This window comes from Cydia pomonella, chromosome 1 (genome assembly GCF_033807575.1).
Source record: "Cydia pomonella isolate Wapato2018A chromosome 1, ilCydPomo1, whole genome shotgun sequence".
Classification (NCBI taxonomy): Eukaryota; Metazoa; Arthropoda; class Insecta; order Lepidoptera; family Tortricidae; genus Cydia; species Cydia pomonella.
In genome coordinates this window covers 31,433,866-31,451,322 of record NC_084703.1, presented here as the reverse complement: position 1 = coordinate 31,451,322, position 17,457 = coordinate 31,433,866, and the positions used below count along the sequence as shown (strand labels likewise).

The window sequence follows — 17,457 nt, the reverse complement described above, 5'->3', positions numbered from 1 at the left end:
TTGGATAAAGACCGGTACGTATTGCTTTAGATACTTTTGACCTTATTTTGGTGCAGCAGGCTTTAAACACATCCAAAATTTGATATTTTATATTATTTCTAGTTGTGAACTAGGGATGTACTAAAACTATCGATAATTGTATGTTTATTTGTATATCAGTGTAAGTAATTAAATAAAATATGTGAAATTTCCTGAGAACTTGCATGCAAAATGACACAAAATTAATTCGTCGAAGATTTTCAGTGGAAAATTATCTATAATCTATGCATTAATGGTCATTGACTTTTTTTTTAATCTAGTAATTATTTAATATATTAATCTGAAATGTAAGTAAATTAATCTCTCGTTTTGTGATCAATAAAAAATATTATGCGACATTATTACACAAATTGACTTAATCCCATAGGAAGCTCAATAAGACATGTGTTGTGGGTACATATAAATACATAGAAAACAGACATGACTCAGGAACAAATACGCATCACACAAATAAATGCCCGTACCAGGATTTGAACCTGGGACCATCGGCTTCATAGGCAGGGTTAGGTACTACCCAGTAGGTCAGACCGGTTCTCATGATTAACAGACATATCAATACATAAAAAGTTAGAGCATTGATAAAGGGTTGTTGATAACTGGATGCCGAAAAACATGATTTATAGATGCATATTAGCGCTAAATAATCAATTGATCATCTCATTAGCAAATACTTGGAATATAAACTGTAGATAAAGTCATGTTTGTCCAAGGCTGTATGTTTTCAGATGCAGGCAGTGGGTCAAATTTGGTGGGAACGAAGACCTGACGATACATCTTCCCATAGAAAAGTAACATTTATTAAAACATGTATGTGCAGAACATTTTGAAAATAAAGCTTTAAATAAATAAAAAACACGACTTAAAAACTATATTAAAATAATTCGGGTCAACATTAAGCCCGACCAGATATTAGTCCACTCAAAGAACTATCCACTATATAACATACAACTTAAATGTGGACTCGATGCTAACCTGATTTCGAGTACAAAAACTGTAGACAGGAGCCTATGTTTCAACCCTCCCCATTTTATCGATATCGATAAGAATCGCAAGCGTGTAGCGTACTACACTATTTAAATCGGTTATGTTGGTATTATGGGTCCTTGACAGTTCTTTGTCGTAGATTTTGGTAATGATTTGCGAAACAAACTGAGTCCACTCGCTAGTATGGAAGTCCCGTCTCTTAAAACGTAGTGATTATATGCTCTTTGGTCATAAGTCTTAACCATCATGTTACCAAATTTTACATAGCCTATGGTTGCTTGGCCTAACACCCGTGTATGCCTTAATTTTGGTTGCCCTATCATCGAATGGCCTATTTTTTGCCCTAATGGCACTTGCCATATTGGTTACTTATCCTAAAGTTATTAAGCATAATTTTTATTATTGTTCGTTTTTGCGAGGGTCACCGTTCTAACCTAACCTAACCCACTTTTATGTCAGCAGTTCGTTTTTACAAGGATCGCAGTTATAACCTAACCTAACCTAACCCACTTTTGTGGCAGTAGTTCGTTTTTGCGAAGGTCACAGTTCTAACCTAACCCACTTTTGTGGCAACAGTTCGTTTGGCGGGGATAGCAGTTCTAACCTAATCTAACCTATTTTAGACAGCAGTTCGTTTTTACAATGGTTGCAGTTCTAAATTAACCTAACCCACTTTTGTGGCAGCAGTGAAATTGTGACATTTTTACATAACTGTAACATTACTATAAATTTTACACGAAAATTATAATCAGACCTCTATCTTGGTAGCTTTTTTTTAATAAACAAAATCATTTCCGAATTCAGTGCAATTTAACCAACTATAAGTGTGTTTATTACACTGGAAGTTGCTATGAGATTACATTAAAGACACCTTTTTTAGGGTTCCGTAGCCAAATGGCAAAAAACGGAACCCTTATAGATTCGTCATGTCCGTCTGTCTGTCCGATTATGTCACAGCCACTTTTTTCCGAAACTATAAAAGCTATACTGTGCAAACTTGGTAAGTAGATGTATTCTATGAACCGCATTAAGATGTTTACACAAAAATAGAAAAAAATAATAAATTTTGGGGGTTCCCCATACTTAGAACTGAAACTCAAAAAATCTTTTTTCATCAAACCCATACGTGTGGGGTATCTATGGATAGGTCTTTAAAAATGATATTGAGGTTTCTAATATCATTTTTTTCTAAACTGAATAGTTTGCGCGAGAGACACTTCCAAAGTGGTAAAAAGTGGTTTGCCGATAGATAGCGCTGTACTCAAATATACTTATTTTTCGACCGCCTCTGCCGCCGCGCCGGCTTTTGCAGTTGTGCCGTGGAGATGAGACGGGGCTAGGGTGTCTACAGCTGTATACAAAAACAATATAGTACGAAATAATACTATATTTTCATTACTAAAGAGTATATAAATTTCACCGATATGGAATCGTATGCTACTTGGATTTTTAAACGTAGCAATTCGCCTCAAAGCGGTGTCCTATTTTTCAATTTTCCCAGTAAATACTACATATTTTTGCTCAATAAGTCTTAATTAATCTAATAATTCAGATTTTTTCCTCTACATTTATTTATTTATTGCAATCCATTGAATGGCATACCTTGATGCCGCTTCGCACAGGTTAGACAAACAAATTATACGCCTAAACCTTCCTCGAGAATCACTTATCTATTGATTGGTAAAATCCGCATGAAAATCAGTTTAGTAGTATTTGAGTTTATCACGCTCAGACTTAGACGCGGTAGAGGGCTTTGTTTTATAAGGTGTAGTGATGATTTTATTCTATCGATTTTTTACCTTTATATACACCTAATAGTCTACCTTGATGCCAAATTTCAAGATTCTAGGTCATCTAGAAGTAGGTTAGATTTTTGTTCTATAGCATAGATATAATATTTCTAAAGATGGAGTCTAGTCTAAGCCAGCTGTCACCGTAGCCACTCACACACACTGCGGACACTGCCACATTTTTATTTACGATTAACAATGAGTAACCAAAAGTTGTGGCCATATCGATAAAGTCATATTGACAAGCTATTGACATTTTTTACAATTTTTTAATTTACTTGAAAGGATTTCAACTGCCTAAGATGAAGAGATAACCATTATAACATAACTTTATATATTCTTATTAACCAGTATGATTTTGTGAGTCGATATTACAATAATCAACGGCGTAAATCCATGGGACACCGGCCAAAACCAACTAAAATATAGTCTGTCAAGCAATTTCCGTCAGTAGAAAAAAGTGGCAAATTTTAAAAAGGAGTAAAAGGTTGTTTTTTCATAGAAAATTTTAATTTCGCGCCTGTTTCTTCTAACAAAGTTGTTTGACATACTATATTTTTCCGCAATAATTGAGTTATTCTACTATATCATTAAGTATTCATTATCCATTAGCATTTCTATGATGTTAATTGATAGTGAAGATATCGAACCTTCAATTAATCACTATTCCGTTCTGCTGTGTAGAGAGAATCGACACATAACATGATTAAAATCGACAAGTACACATCCCTTAATTGCTAAAACTAAATCCCACAGCACAGCACAGCATGCCCACCCATCACTTAAATGGCTACGGCTGAGTATCAAATTGTACTGAGAATAGACAATTTAAGGTTCATAGACGGTGTTTTTTTAAACTACATTAACTTCGGGGTATGGCTAAGTAAAGTAAGCTGCAGAGTTAAGTATATAGTAAGTAAGTATATAAAATTTAAATCAACCAAACTACCTGCTTCAGCTGATGGTCCTCGCCGAGTCTAACGACCAGCGTCTGTTGATTGAGAACGTCCAGTGATATCACCTCAGTCTTCTTGACACTGATCTTGAGCCCAAACCTGCGACAGGACTCGTCGAAACTGGACATGAGCTGTTGCATGCCTTCCGGAGACTCAGTCACAAAGCACAAGTCGTCTGCATACATGATCTCTGTGATGACGACTTATGAAAATTGGATGGACGAGCAATGGAGCCGCGTACTCTGCAGTGATGAGTGCAGGTTGTGTTTCCACGGCAGTAACAGAAGAGGACGGGTGTACCGAAGACCTGGAGAACGGTTTGCGCCATACTGAATCTCCTAGAAAGTCGCCTACGGGGGAGGTTCCGTTAAGATGTGGGAGGGGATATCAATGAAGGGGAGAACCGTGTGGCTCCCAGTCATTTTGGGCCCTGTGGCAGGCCTTTTTGGGTTAAGGTTGTTTTTTTTTAAGTCTTCGCCGAACTGTCCAAGAGCTCACTGGTTGTTCTCAGTCCTGCATCAGCTGCTGCTGGATGTTAACGCCGGTACCGTGTCGATCACGCAGACTGGCCGCAAAAATGAAGTGGTCCTCTCTCCTCGACGTGTACCTGGGACGGCCAGATCCAGGTTTCTGAGCAAGCCTTCTAGTCCGTGTCAACTTTTGGTAGACTCTGGAGACAGCAGACTGACTTAAATTCAGCTGTTCAGCAACTTCACGCTTCTTAAGGCCTTGATTCAGCAAAACGATGACTTGGCTGTCTTCAGTTTCTGTGGTGTCCATTTTATCCAAGTGATTCCAGTGAATAATTGCGTGAGATGTGCACAGTTCCACTTCTGACAAGTGACTGATAAGAATTCGAGTCGAGTAATCTGTCGATACCCCCCGTCAGGGGGGTATGAGGGGCCGCTACCGCACAATGGCTGCGGCGGCTGTCGCGGGTCGCTTCCCCACCGACTGGTGGGGTGGTCGAGTGGCCGTCATTTTGGGGACGGTGTGGGTTGCTGGTGTGGGCCAGCTCTTCGCTACCGATCGTTTATCCAACCCCACGGCCCCTAACCTGGTGATACCGTTTGAGCGGGGCCAGGTTATGGAGCCGCGGAGAAGGCGACCGGCAGCTTAGCTGGCGTGTGTGGCGTGTTGTATCCGATTGTGGTGTGATGTACTGATAAGAATTAACCGGTTAAATTGGTTTTTATGGCTCTCAAGGGGGTTCTACTCGTGCGTAAGCAAAGCAGGTAAAATTTCCTACAAAAATAACAATTACCTGAAAATTACCTAACAGATTTTATGGATTATTAATGTTTTTGATAGCTTAATTAATCAACAATAATATTGCAATCTCACTTTTACTAAAGTATTGACCGTTTTCGAAAAACACAACAAAAACTAAAAAATGCCACTTGAGTCGATTTTTTTGCTCCTAAGTGTATAGATTGCTTTAATAAATAATTATTCGTAAAAATAAAATCAGTTTGCAATCACATTATTTCGCCCTAAACTTTTTTCCTCCGTTAATTTTAGTAACTTTGTGTTGCATAGCACTCTTGTACTAAGTATGAATCTACTGATGTCTATTTTATTGAAATCCGCTTAATAGTTTAGGCGCTAGAAGAAAAAATATGATTTAATATTCGGAGTCCTCTCAAGGAGATTATTAGCATTTATCTTATGAATTGTTAATTGAATTAATTGTGACGTTATCTACGAAAACTGGAGCTTTTGTCAAGGGCGCTTATGAGGCCTTATTCCTACAGACGAGCGTATTTTGTAAAATGCTTCCTTTTTCATTCAAGATTACGACGTAACTATTAGTATTTATTCAAAAACTGGTAACGTACTTAAATAATCATTTCCTAAACTAGGGGCCCGACCAGTTCAAATTTTCATTTTCTCTTTTAAACCTCTTTTTTAATGAGTTTTCTTGGGAGTCTTTTCCAAATTTTGCAGTGAGAAGTGGCGTTTCGGTTCTCAATTTTGCAGTAAACAAGAATCATTTGGTACATGAATGACTACAATTTGATTCAACATATCTCGTACGAGGGGCTGGAATGATTAACAATCGAAGATTCATTTGAAAAAAAATGATAAAATACCTTCCGAGTTTTCTTAATTTTTTTGCTGAAAACAGGGTTTTATTTTTTTTCCGCAAATTGTACGCATATTTTGCTTTAATAATAATATTATAGCAAACTGTAACTTTATGTTAACCTATTAAAAAAAAATCATAGCTGTGGGACCTACATTGCCGTAAATTTATATTTTTTTAAAACACGTATAAATCACGCAGCACCGATGCCACGCTCTCAGTCTGCGCGGAGTGCGCTTAGAGGACGGACCTGTGCTCGATTCTCAGGCATTCGTTGCGTTCGTAATCAGCTACGGAGTTCCGAGAAGTGCTATATACTGCGATTAGAAAATCTTAATAAAAGTACATTTTTTACACTATGCTTAACAACAGACTCTCGCTTATTGATGGATTTTCAGTGTTACTTGAAATTACGTTAGGGTTTGCATTATTATTTTTGGCCCGGATGAAGTCCAAGTTCTCATGATGGAGTCAGGAGTTGGTCACCAGAACTCCTAATCTACTCATTATAATCCCATCGTGTTTGGGCTCAAAAGATTTGCCCTGACGAACACCATCGATCTAGATGAGGTCCAGGGTCTTCTTGGCTAGGCATCATGGGTGCGTAGCCAACATGCCAATCGTTTACGATACGACAACGAAACACTATCTGTCTTTCTATCGCACTAACATGCGCAAACGATGTTCATGTTGGCTAGGCGCCATGGGTGCATAGCCATCATGCCAATCTTTTACGCCACGACAACGAAACACTATCTGTCTCTCTATCGCACTAATATACTTTATTTATGCCTGCAGTCATTTACTATCTTTTTCATTTTCCATTGGTGTGAAAGAGATAGAATAAAGAGCAAGGGTTATAGTACACTCTGTAGTCTGTACACTTAGTAGTAGTGTACATAAAAAAAAACTACTGTGCATATAAAATAAAATAAAGAGTGCCCATATGATATCGGATTACTTCGGCAACTTAACCGACAGTGGAAGGTTTCCAATATAAATATATTACGAGTATATACATGTATGTATATAAAGTAATAGATCAGTTTAATATCATAAAACACTAAAATTAATGTTGCTTGAAATTATATTGAAAACTATCAAGATTATTCTTGTCTGTATTGAAACGCGCGTCGCGTTGCCGGCGCTCGCGTACCGAGCGCCAACGCCATCTATCGAGCGTTATTTCGTGAAATCGGAGAACGCTCCAAGAAATAAGGGCTCTTAAATCCATAGCTCGTCATTTTTTAAGGATGTTCCAAAATTAAATCTTTATTGTCAATTTGGTAAGCAAAACCGTATTATTAGAACAATGGCATTTTGCCCTTTGTTTACCACTCCGATCATTAGGCACCTAGGTACAGTAGCACATCGGTGGCTTCTTTTAGCGGATTAATAAAAATAAAAATAATACACTGTCATAATTCTAAAGATAAGCTTAGAAAGCAATTACGACAAAGTTAATCTTGGAACAAATAATTTTTGCAGTGCATACTAGAATCGAATTGTCGCTCTTAATGATTATTAAAGGTAAAATATTTTTTCCGTAAGTAGTAAGTATCATTTGTTGTACCTTTTCTGAATTACTATTAAGTAAGCTAATTTTTAGGGAGTTGGCCGCTTTAATGTCCATACAAATTTTTTTCACCACAGGCGATCAAACTTGTAGAAAATGTAAGTCTAAAATGATTTTTTTTTAATGAAGGCCTGATTACAAAAAAATCGTCGGAACTGCCAAGACACTGTTATGTTAGTCAGTTAGTAGCACTATTTGAGAATATTTTTCAAAAAACAGATCGTAAAAATCTTTTTATTTGTGGCTTCCACGGTCATTAGAGTGAAATGAGGATGCAAAATCCTGAAATTATGAAAAGCGTGAAAATCTCAAAAACCAGAGGACTTTTACTAAACCTCAAAGTCGATTTTCTGGACCAGCCTAAGGTGCCCTATTCGTGGTTAGAAGGTTGTCCATTCATTATTGGACACCCTGTATACGGGCATCGTTGATAATGGCGTAAGCGCCATCGATTACCACTGGTTAATCGCTGCGGCGTCCTATCCTACGGGCCGAATGCAATACAATCAATTTATTTTGTTAAAATCATTGTATTGTCATTTTGTATTTTTAAATTTAATTTTATTAAATAAGTTTTTTAAATGTTAATATCCTATTAGGAAAATTTACCCTCTTTTATGGTTATCGAAACCACTGCACGTAAAATGAACTCAAAATAAATTAGTCCATCGGCTCAAATTTTTGCAAGCTTTCTGATGGTATCCCACACGATTCTTACAAAAAAAATCAGTTTACCCCTCTCAGCCCCCTAAATTTCCCCCCAAAATAAGAAATAAGCAGTTTTGACTTATTTACAATATTAGTGGCAGTAATTACTATAACTGTTCCAAATTCTAGCTAGCTCCGTCAAACGGTCTCTGAGAAAATCGCATATAACCGATTTGCAACACCAAAGTGATTCCATAAGTGTTCCGTGAACAAAGTTTTGTACGGAACACTAAAAAAAGATCTACTTGTATTCTTGAGATAGACTGACAGATAGACGGGTAGAAGGAAGTGAACGACAACGAATGCTTAAAACTAAAACATAGTTGCATATTCCTTTATTTACGGAGGCTGACTTACATAGCTCACTGGTTTTAGGCCTCCGAAATCCACATTATCCCTCTGAGTCCTGATTATATTTAGATAAATATTAGACAACTTTACTAAAGTTGTCGCGGAAAAAACTATCAACAAAAACTAATTGGCTGTAAAAATGCACAGATGTGCTCATGTGTTCCAACTGTTCCAAGTTGAATATAAGACCTTCGCTTCGCGTGCTTTGATGACCAGCGATAGTATCTTGCCGGGTCCCGTGTAACGTAACGTAGTCACCCCTTTAATTGATTTTCATAATCCTGCAATGCTACGTCTGTCCGGCTGCTTTGTTCCTTTATCGCTGCATACAACTGAGTGTACTGCGATCGGTGTAGGCCGAAAGTTAATTATAATTGAAAAATAACCATTACAAATTGAACCGTAAAATGTAACCATCCGTTACGGTTCACGGTTCAATTTGTAATGGTTAATTTTCAATATTTTCAATTCTAATTAACTTTTGGCCAACACTGGCTGCGATAGTAGGCCTGCACGGCTGGCTAGCTTGGCTTATGCGACACCTATTCCGGCAAAAGGGAGGCAACGACCGGCCCGTTGAGCCGCTGTGCCGCTGACCGACATTTCGTCGACAATCTGAGCGCGGCGCCGCCTCGCCTAGCCAACTGGCACAAGCCTGCCCGTGTGGCGATCTCCGCTAACCCTAATGTCGGAGCATTACACCACGGTCACCACGCACTATGCTGCCCCAGAATACACAATGCCTTTAGACGAGTAAATTAATCTAGTCAGTTGCTCCTACATATACGGTATAGTCTTCCAGCCGAGTCATGTACCTAGGTAAAGCGCTTTTCTCAAAAATGGTGCAATATATATATCTACACTAATAAAGGGTCGAAAGTCTGTACATGGAAGATATTTGAAAAAAAAATAGGCTGGGGATACTAAGAATCGTTAACAGAACACGTTCCAACAGTTTTTAGAATTTTTACGAAATTAACCTATTGACCGCCACAGTCTGCTCTGGCCGTCATCGGAAAGTCTTGCCAAGGACGCCAACGTCGGCTACAGCCGACAGCTTCGCCAATTGAATAGGAAATTTCGCGGAACTCCATAAAGTTCAGTTTCGCTTAAATAATCGCGTGTGCCTGGCGTCCGGGGCGCGGCATATTCCTTCGCCGTCTCGCGTTCAAGAGGTTAAACGACAGTAAATTAATTGCCATAAATTGCATGGCACTGTACAATGTATGGCAATTAATCTTTTGGGGAACTGAGTAAACATTTAGTAATCAAGTAAAGTAATAATTTTTAAGAAAAAAAAACCGACTTCAATGAGGGAGACCGGTGAAAGAATGATTATTGTTGATTTTTGATTTCATACAATTAAATTAAAAAGACAGCGTCCTACGCCTAGTTATGTAGAAAAGGAGGTAACATGTTTTTTTTTGTCACTGCATCCACCTTGACACATTTCAGATTTGCCTTTTACCATTTGCTACATAATTTGATGTATATTATATTAATCAAACATAGGGGATGTTAGACTCGCCCACCGAAGGTTCCGTACTTTGTAGTATTTGTTATTATAGCGGCAACAGAAATACATTATCTGTGAAAATTTCTACTGTCTAGGTATAACGGTTCATGAGATACAGCCAAGTGACAGACGGACAGACAGCGGAGTCCCGTTTTACCCTTAAGTATGGAACCCTAAATAATTTTTAAGAAAAAAAAAACAGACTTCATTGAGGGAGACCGGTGAAAGAACGATTATTGTTGATTTGAGATTTCATACAACGAAATTAAAAAGACAGCGTCCTACGCCTAATTATGTAGAAAAGGAGGTAACATGTTTTTTTTTTTGTCACTGCATCCACCTTGACACATTTCAGATTTGCCCTATGGTTGACTGGTAAGATATACCCGCAATAGGGTATTCGACTGTATTTAAGATACATTATTTCACACCATGCATGAAATAAAGCACCAGATAATTATTAAAAAAACTAAATAGGATAGAAATATAAAAATGTGCCTTGAAAACCGGCTCAGGAACGCTTCGGCCCCAGTTTCATTTCGTCATCTCCATAAATCGTCCGCAGTGTTATGTCGTCACCCTACAATTCCTAATTCGTAACCTTCCTAACTCGTCCACTTTCTTATATCGTCAATACCCCATTTTGTCTAAATTCCTATTTTGACCATAGTGCCAACTCGTCCAATATCTGATATCGTCAATATACCATTTTTGTCTACGTTCCTATTTCGACCAAAGTGCCAACTCGTCCGCGTTCTTTTATCGACCTAGGATAAACGGTAAGGTAAAGTCTAAAGGCAGTGTTTCATTGGAAATCTTATAGGCAAGTGCGAGTCGGACACAGCCATGAAGGGTATCGTAGTATAAAAAAAATACTTACTGGATCTCGTCCAAACAAATTCAACAACAAACAATTTCGATTCTAAAACCATAGCGAGCATCCAAAAGTCCCAAGCCTAACTATTACTATGCTATGTAGTTGACGAGTTGGCACTGTGGTCTAAATAGGAATGTTGACGAGTAAGCACTATGGATGAATTAGGAGTGTTGACGAATCGGCACTGTAGTCTAATTAGGAATATAACCAAGTTACTACAGTGGCCCACGTAAGAAAGCGGGCGAGATAAGAACTAACTGCTTGACAAACATGCAAACAGAACAAATTGCCAAACGTGAACTATGCATCGTTGAAGAGTTCCGTTCTGTTCATCATGAACAGTTCCACTTTATCAAATGTCACTTCTACAAATGTAAATACTTGATTTGTTGATGAAAATACAAAAATCACTATATATACAAAAATTCCTCATGGACCCCATCTTCAGAACTCGAGCTTGACAAAAATTTGTCTTAAAAATCTAATTTACTTAACAAACACAGCGAAGAGGACAAATCGCCAAACGTGTACTATGTATCGTTGAAGAGTTCCATTCTGATCATCATCAGCAGTTCCACTTCATCAAATGTCACTTTTTTAAATGTAAATGCTAGATTAGTTAAAGAAAATACAAAAATCATTATATGTATGACTTTCATATTTGAAGAGTTCCCTCGATTCTCCTCCTTTTGAAATCTTGAAATCGGTTAAAAATGAGTTTACTTACATAGTTAAGTAGTGTCAAAATCAACACACATATCAAAACGGGTATAACTGCATAATTATTAAAAAAAATATTTTCTACGTCATGAATTATACCTAATCGTAATTTTATCGTATCCATATTCATACGTATCGCCTCTTTTAAGCACTTAATAATGGCTACTAAGGTGGGTAGTATGGAAAAAAAATTATCTGATGTTTGCGGTGTAAATGTCAAACGATTTGGGACTCGCATTTTATACGCGCTAAAATACCATAAGAACTAAAAACTGAAAATGCCTTCCCGAAAAAAAGCGAACCTTTCACGAAAGTCTCGCATTGAGGTTACGAAACTATAGCGACGATCGTGATTTTAGGCGTAGCCACAACTACCAGAGACGTTATGCAGGATCGCTCCATCCATTGAAAACCTCATTCGTAGCGTCTACGGAGACCTGAGCCTGAGCGGGGGGGGGGGGGGGGGGGGGGGGGGACGACACACATTTTTCCACTTTGGAAGTGTCTCTCGCGCAAACTATTCAGCTTAGAAAAAAATGATATTAGAAACCTCAATATCATTTTTAAAGACCTATCCATAGATACCACACACGTATGGGTTTGATGAAAAAAAATTTTTTTTTTAATTTTATGACGTGTTAAAAAAAACTACTAAATAGATCTCGTTCAAACCAATTTTCGGTGGAAGTTTGCATGGCAATGTATATCATATATTTTTTTTTGATTGTTCATTCTGTTATTTTAGAAGTTACGGGGGAGGGGGGGGGGCACACTTTTTACCATATCAAATGTTTTTACCATACATATATCCATGCTCATCACACGAATAAATGCCCTTACCAGGATTTGAACCCGGGACCATCGGCTTCGTAGGCAGGGTCACTACCCACTAGGCCAGACCGGTCGTCAAATAATTACGAACTGTTTTCATAATGGACCCCCGTCATTTTCTGTACAACACTTTTGTCGACATTTTTGGCGTGTTCATTTCTTGTAGATCGCAATGAATTGATACCCTGGACAATTTGACTAGTCTTATTTAATTTTTTTTTCATGATTGCCCAGTAGTTTTTGATAGATTGAAATTGGGGACAGTTCGAAGAATTCATCTCGCGGGGTATGTAATTTGCCTGATTATTAGCATACTGTGCCAAAACTTTTTTTGAGTAGTGGCAGCTGGCTAAATCTGGCCAACATTTCACAGGACCGTTATGGGTTCTAATAAATGCCAATAGGGACCGTGCGCGTTGGAGGGTCTGCCATCTTGTGGCCTGAATCGGAACCATAAACATGCACATGTACACGTCACGTGATTTCTTGTGCATAGTAGGTACTGCCATCTTGTGGGCTACATCGGAACAAAAAACATCACATTTACGCCTCGCGCCAAAAATCTGACGGCTCCTGTGCTGCCTCCTACAGTTCATGCACGCTCCCTGTACTCATTTCTCTAAGCACTTTTTAATATAAAGGTCCGACTTCATTGTTGACTATGTTATAAAACTTTTCGTCTTACAGCCGCAATTACAAATTCTTTGCCATATCATATGGTTTTTTGCAAACTAGTCAAGTTTCACGAACTTATATTTTTCCGGTAAATTACCTCTATTATTGGCCATATAAAACTTCGAACCGAGTAGTTGATTAAAATCGAGTTTTACACACGTCTTGTCGTCCAACAATAAGCAACCTTCGAATTTTGTCAATACTGGGTCGTACAATAGTTGAGCTAGTGTTTTAGATTGTCGGATCTGTTTAACAGTCCGATTTGGCTGTTTTATTGCTCGATAGCTCTTATAGCCACCTCTGAGGTGAATCATCTTTATATGTCCAGAAGTTTTTTTGAATTTTTGGGATAAATCGGACAGTCCTCAATTTTGTTTGAGTGACCTTGGGACTTTTTTCCCAAAATCTTGTTATTTGTCCGAGACCTCCAATTAGTTTGTGTTTTCCTGTCGGCTGATAGAGTCTCCTTGTAACGTTTTATGACCCTAAAAATACTAGCTTTTAGCATCTTAAGCGACTTAGCTGTCTTAGTCCGGGATCGATAAGAATTTTCAAAGTATTTGTGCACGATCAATCTCCTGTTCTCAATTTTCATGGTCGAAAACTTTAAAATGCATAAAGCTAGGAAAATAATATTTTTATCCCGCCATGGAATAATTATTTTTTAAACATTCCTAATTATGTGCCATTAAAAACCCTCCAAAATATATATATATATATGTGCCAATTCTATATGAACTATGCTATGTTCTGTGCGTGTTTTTATTTAAGTTATAAGTTATCTTGCGTTGCCCTGTACTGTACGAGTCTACGAGTATAAAATTGAGGCTCAAAGTAAACACGGTTAGTGCATTCGTCGTAACTGTTCAAGCACTAATCATATTCACACGGCAATATTAAACGAAATACCCGAAAATAGAACTAGTGTAGGAACGCACTAGTGGAGTAACATGTTTATGCAGAGGCATGGCCAGTGATCACGCCACATAATTGGCCGCGAGCCCAACTATTGATTCATTTGGCTTTCGTTTTCATAATAAGCCGGAAAAATAGTATCGGTCAACGTAATTATAATTTCGTGTCAATTGTTGACCGGTGGCTGTGTATAATGCGCCATAATCGTATAATGTAGACATTATACTAATTATTTTGCATGTTATTGTTTCGCATATCCAAAGATTCTAATGTATGAGTACCTACCGAAAAATAACTTTACATTTCAAACGACTATAATTTTGTTTCTAAGCAAGATGAATGATGACTACTGCTTTCTTACCGCGGTTAAACGCTTTATTATTATATTATATATTCCAATATTTCAATATTCTGGTTTATCGCTGTGCGCTGTGGGTCACTGATAGTTGGTATTTTCCAAATAGCAAGAAAATTTGCAACAGCCTACATGTTTGATTTCGAAACACTTAAAATTACCTCGATGTTTTTGCTTTTCATAATAAATAGGTAACTAATTTATTATTTTGTCTCTTGAACAGAGGTCTCGAAGCGGCAGACCTCTAGGAACCTTATAGTACGGTATGATCTACGACGTCATCGGATACAAGGATGGGGCTTACCCCATGGCACACGTTTATAAAAGTGATGCTAAGTTTGGAAAAAAAAAGAATTTACCCAAGGCACGAAAAAATGTTCGTAATAAAGACGTACTTTGGGTAGCGTAATAAAGTACACCCGCCATTCTGACTGTCAGGATGGCGGGTGACCTGTTTTTTGATGATAACTTTATGTACCATGAGGTACAATTTTTTTTTAAAGGAGGTACTAAATAGTACAAATTAGGTACAAAAATATGGTATGCTTTTCATTTGATTTTAGTTAGGTACACCCGCCATTCTGACTCTCACTATTGCTAAGAATGCTTTTTGGTTCAGTGATTACTTTTAAAATAATTGCTCAGTTAGTCAAAAATATGTGTCCCCAATGTTACCCTGTACAATACCCTAGACAATATATATTATTTAAGTTTATATTTATATTGCTACACTAATGATGTTTTATTCATCTTTGGCGTAAGTACTGTTTAATTAATGAAAGTCCTCTCTAAAGCTTTCCTTGACTGTCTATTTTAGACTAAGCAATGTTTAGTTTAAAAAGTTTGTTATTGATGAGTGTTTCACTGACCTGCGAAAGCTCGAGGGTCTGACTGGAGCTGCAGAAGCTAGTGTCGCTGCCATTCTGCACCTGCAGCTCTCTACCCTGCCCCTCGCCTGCACCTGCACTGTGTGTGCACATAGCTTCAGCCATTTTCAACTTTGTATCGTCTTCTCCTCGCAGCCTCTTTCTCGACATTATATTATGAAGTACTGGAAGATATCAATTGCCATCTGAATTGAAATTCAACATGAAGTTATAAATAAAAGTGATGAGGAAACTGGACTATTAACTAATAATTGAGGAAACTAGCTCACGTGAGGGTCATATTATAAGCATCACTGATCTCTCCGACAACTGTATGTATTGTAAATCAGGGTCAACTTTATCATCATATTAGTGTTCTAATAGAAATCTAACTTTAGTTATGCTTGTTCATATGGTGTGATCAACGCTAATAACATAAGCTGACACATATGATTAACACTCTATGAGCATAGCAGTCTATGAAACTTAAGTAACTATTGTAAAACTGAGCCATGACATAAATTAATGTGCAAATAACCACCACATAGTTGACACTGGCCAATCTCGTTGAACGACGAGTTTGCCTGTGTTATCGAAGTGTTTTAATAGAAAATATGAAAACCAGAAGGCATGAGCCGATGTCGCTTACCGAAATAGTACCAATTGAAGAATAATAAGACTGCAGTTATATACTGTTACACACTTTACAGCCACCAATTATTGCAGAAGCATATCCATTTTCTAATACGTAACGGTTCTAAATAAATGAAGAGATTGAAAGAAAGAAAACAAATTAACATGTGTAATTATAGTTATCGTAGTAGAAAAACAAGATGCTGGATTATAAAAAAAACATCATGGAAAACGCCACACACCATAGTCAAAATCTTGAAGATGTAATTTAAAACAATTTGAATTTTTAAGATAAGAATTTAGCGAAATCACAATCATAAATAAATGTTGCAATACTTTCAATAGGTATGGAGTGGTGAAACGTCATGTGAGTCATGTCATGTCAACCAATTGTAGATAAACCAAAGAGTAGTATAATATATACTTATATAGGACAAACAGAGCCCTCTCGTGCAACGCTTTTGAGGCGCCATCTTTAATTTTTAACTTGAAACATTAATGTCAATATCAATGATGATGATTCATACTCATGCCTATTGGAAGCGTGCTAAGCGGATGATGGGCAAAGAGTAAAGTAAATATATAGGAAAAGAGAGCCCTCATCAAACATTTAATGGCTCCTCTACACGATGGCCCAGCGAGATGGCCATGCGATGGTTGAAACACCACTACACGATGGCGACAGTTAGTTGCGATCTATTCGTTTTCCAAGATGGACGTGGAAGCATTAGCCGCTGCAGCAATTTATTTATACGCCACGTACCAACATTTTCTTAATCTGCACAATAACAAAGTAGGTAATTAAAAAGAAATGACGTAGAAGATTATGGTGGATGTTATCTATCCATCGCAATAAATAAACAAATATTATAGGACAGTATTACACAAATTGACTAAGTCCCAGGGAAAGCTCAATAAGGCTTGTGTTGTGGGTACTTAGACAACGAGATACATAAATATACCTATACATGACTCCGGAACGCTCCATGCTCATCAGACGAATAAATGTCCTTATTAGGATTTGAACCCGGGACCATCGGCTTCATAGGCAGGGTCCCTGAATATTTACCCACTAGACCAGACAGGTCGTCAACTAAGTCGTTTTTTTGTGCAATAAATCTTGAAAGCTTAAAAACCCTACCTACCTACTGAAAAATCATTACTTGTCTCTTCCTTAATGTGCCGCTGTGTAGGTATCAGCGATTGATAATAAACATAGATGACGAACTAGCTCTGCAAAATGACCCCACACACATTGTGCCGAAGCGGGCGGGGCGTCAACGTTGTGCCGCGCCGCGGAGCTATTTAGTTCGCAAATGGCGGCCCGTTGTCACAGTCGTAGTAAGAAGTATGCAAATTATATCTTTAACAAAAGAAATATGCCTTATTGTGCGGATAAATGATGTGCTAGGAGTTTTTCGTGACTAGTTTTTGAAATTGTATTATAAAGGATCGGAGTTCCCTAACTTTTAATCCCATTACAACTTGACATTGGCAAATGTAACAAAAGTTAGAACAAAAAAAAGAAAAAATGATGTGCTAGTCGTTCCAACAAACTATGGAGTGTGGATCTGTGGAT

The 17,457-nt window shown here is 37.7% G+C and overlaps 1 protein-coding gene across 8 annotated transcripts in view; it reads right to left on the bottom strand.

The window, feature by feature from the left end:
* The window catches only part of LOC133528519 (choline-phosphate cytidylyltransferase B-like), a 67,075-nt gene extending 50,820 nt beyond the window's left edge, over positions 1-16,255 (bottom strand). The window contains exons 1-3 of one of the 8 annotated variants that reach the window (XM_061865957.1): positions 16,121-16,251; positions 15,895-16,002; positions 15,249-15,451 (exon numbers count right to left, since the gene is read on the bottom strand). In XM_061865957.1, the coding sequence (XP_061721941.1) occupies positions 15,249-15,416 (168 nt within the window). In that variant the 5' untranslated portion in view covers positions 15,417-15,451; positions 15,895-16,002; positions 16,121-16,251. Of the gene's footprint in view, positions 1-15,248; positions 15,452-15,894; positions 16,096-16,120 lie in introns of those variants that run through there. The other 7 variants (XM_061865932.1, XM_061865917.1, XM_061865909.1 and 4 more) reach the window with 7 other exon arrangements.
* Positions 16,256-17,457: the final 1,202 nt, after the last annotated feature.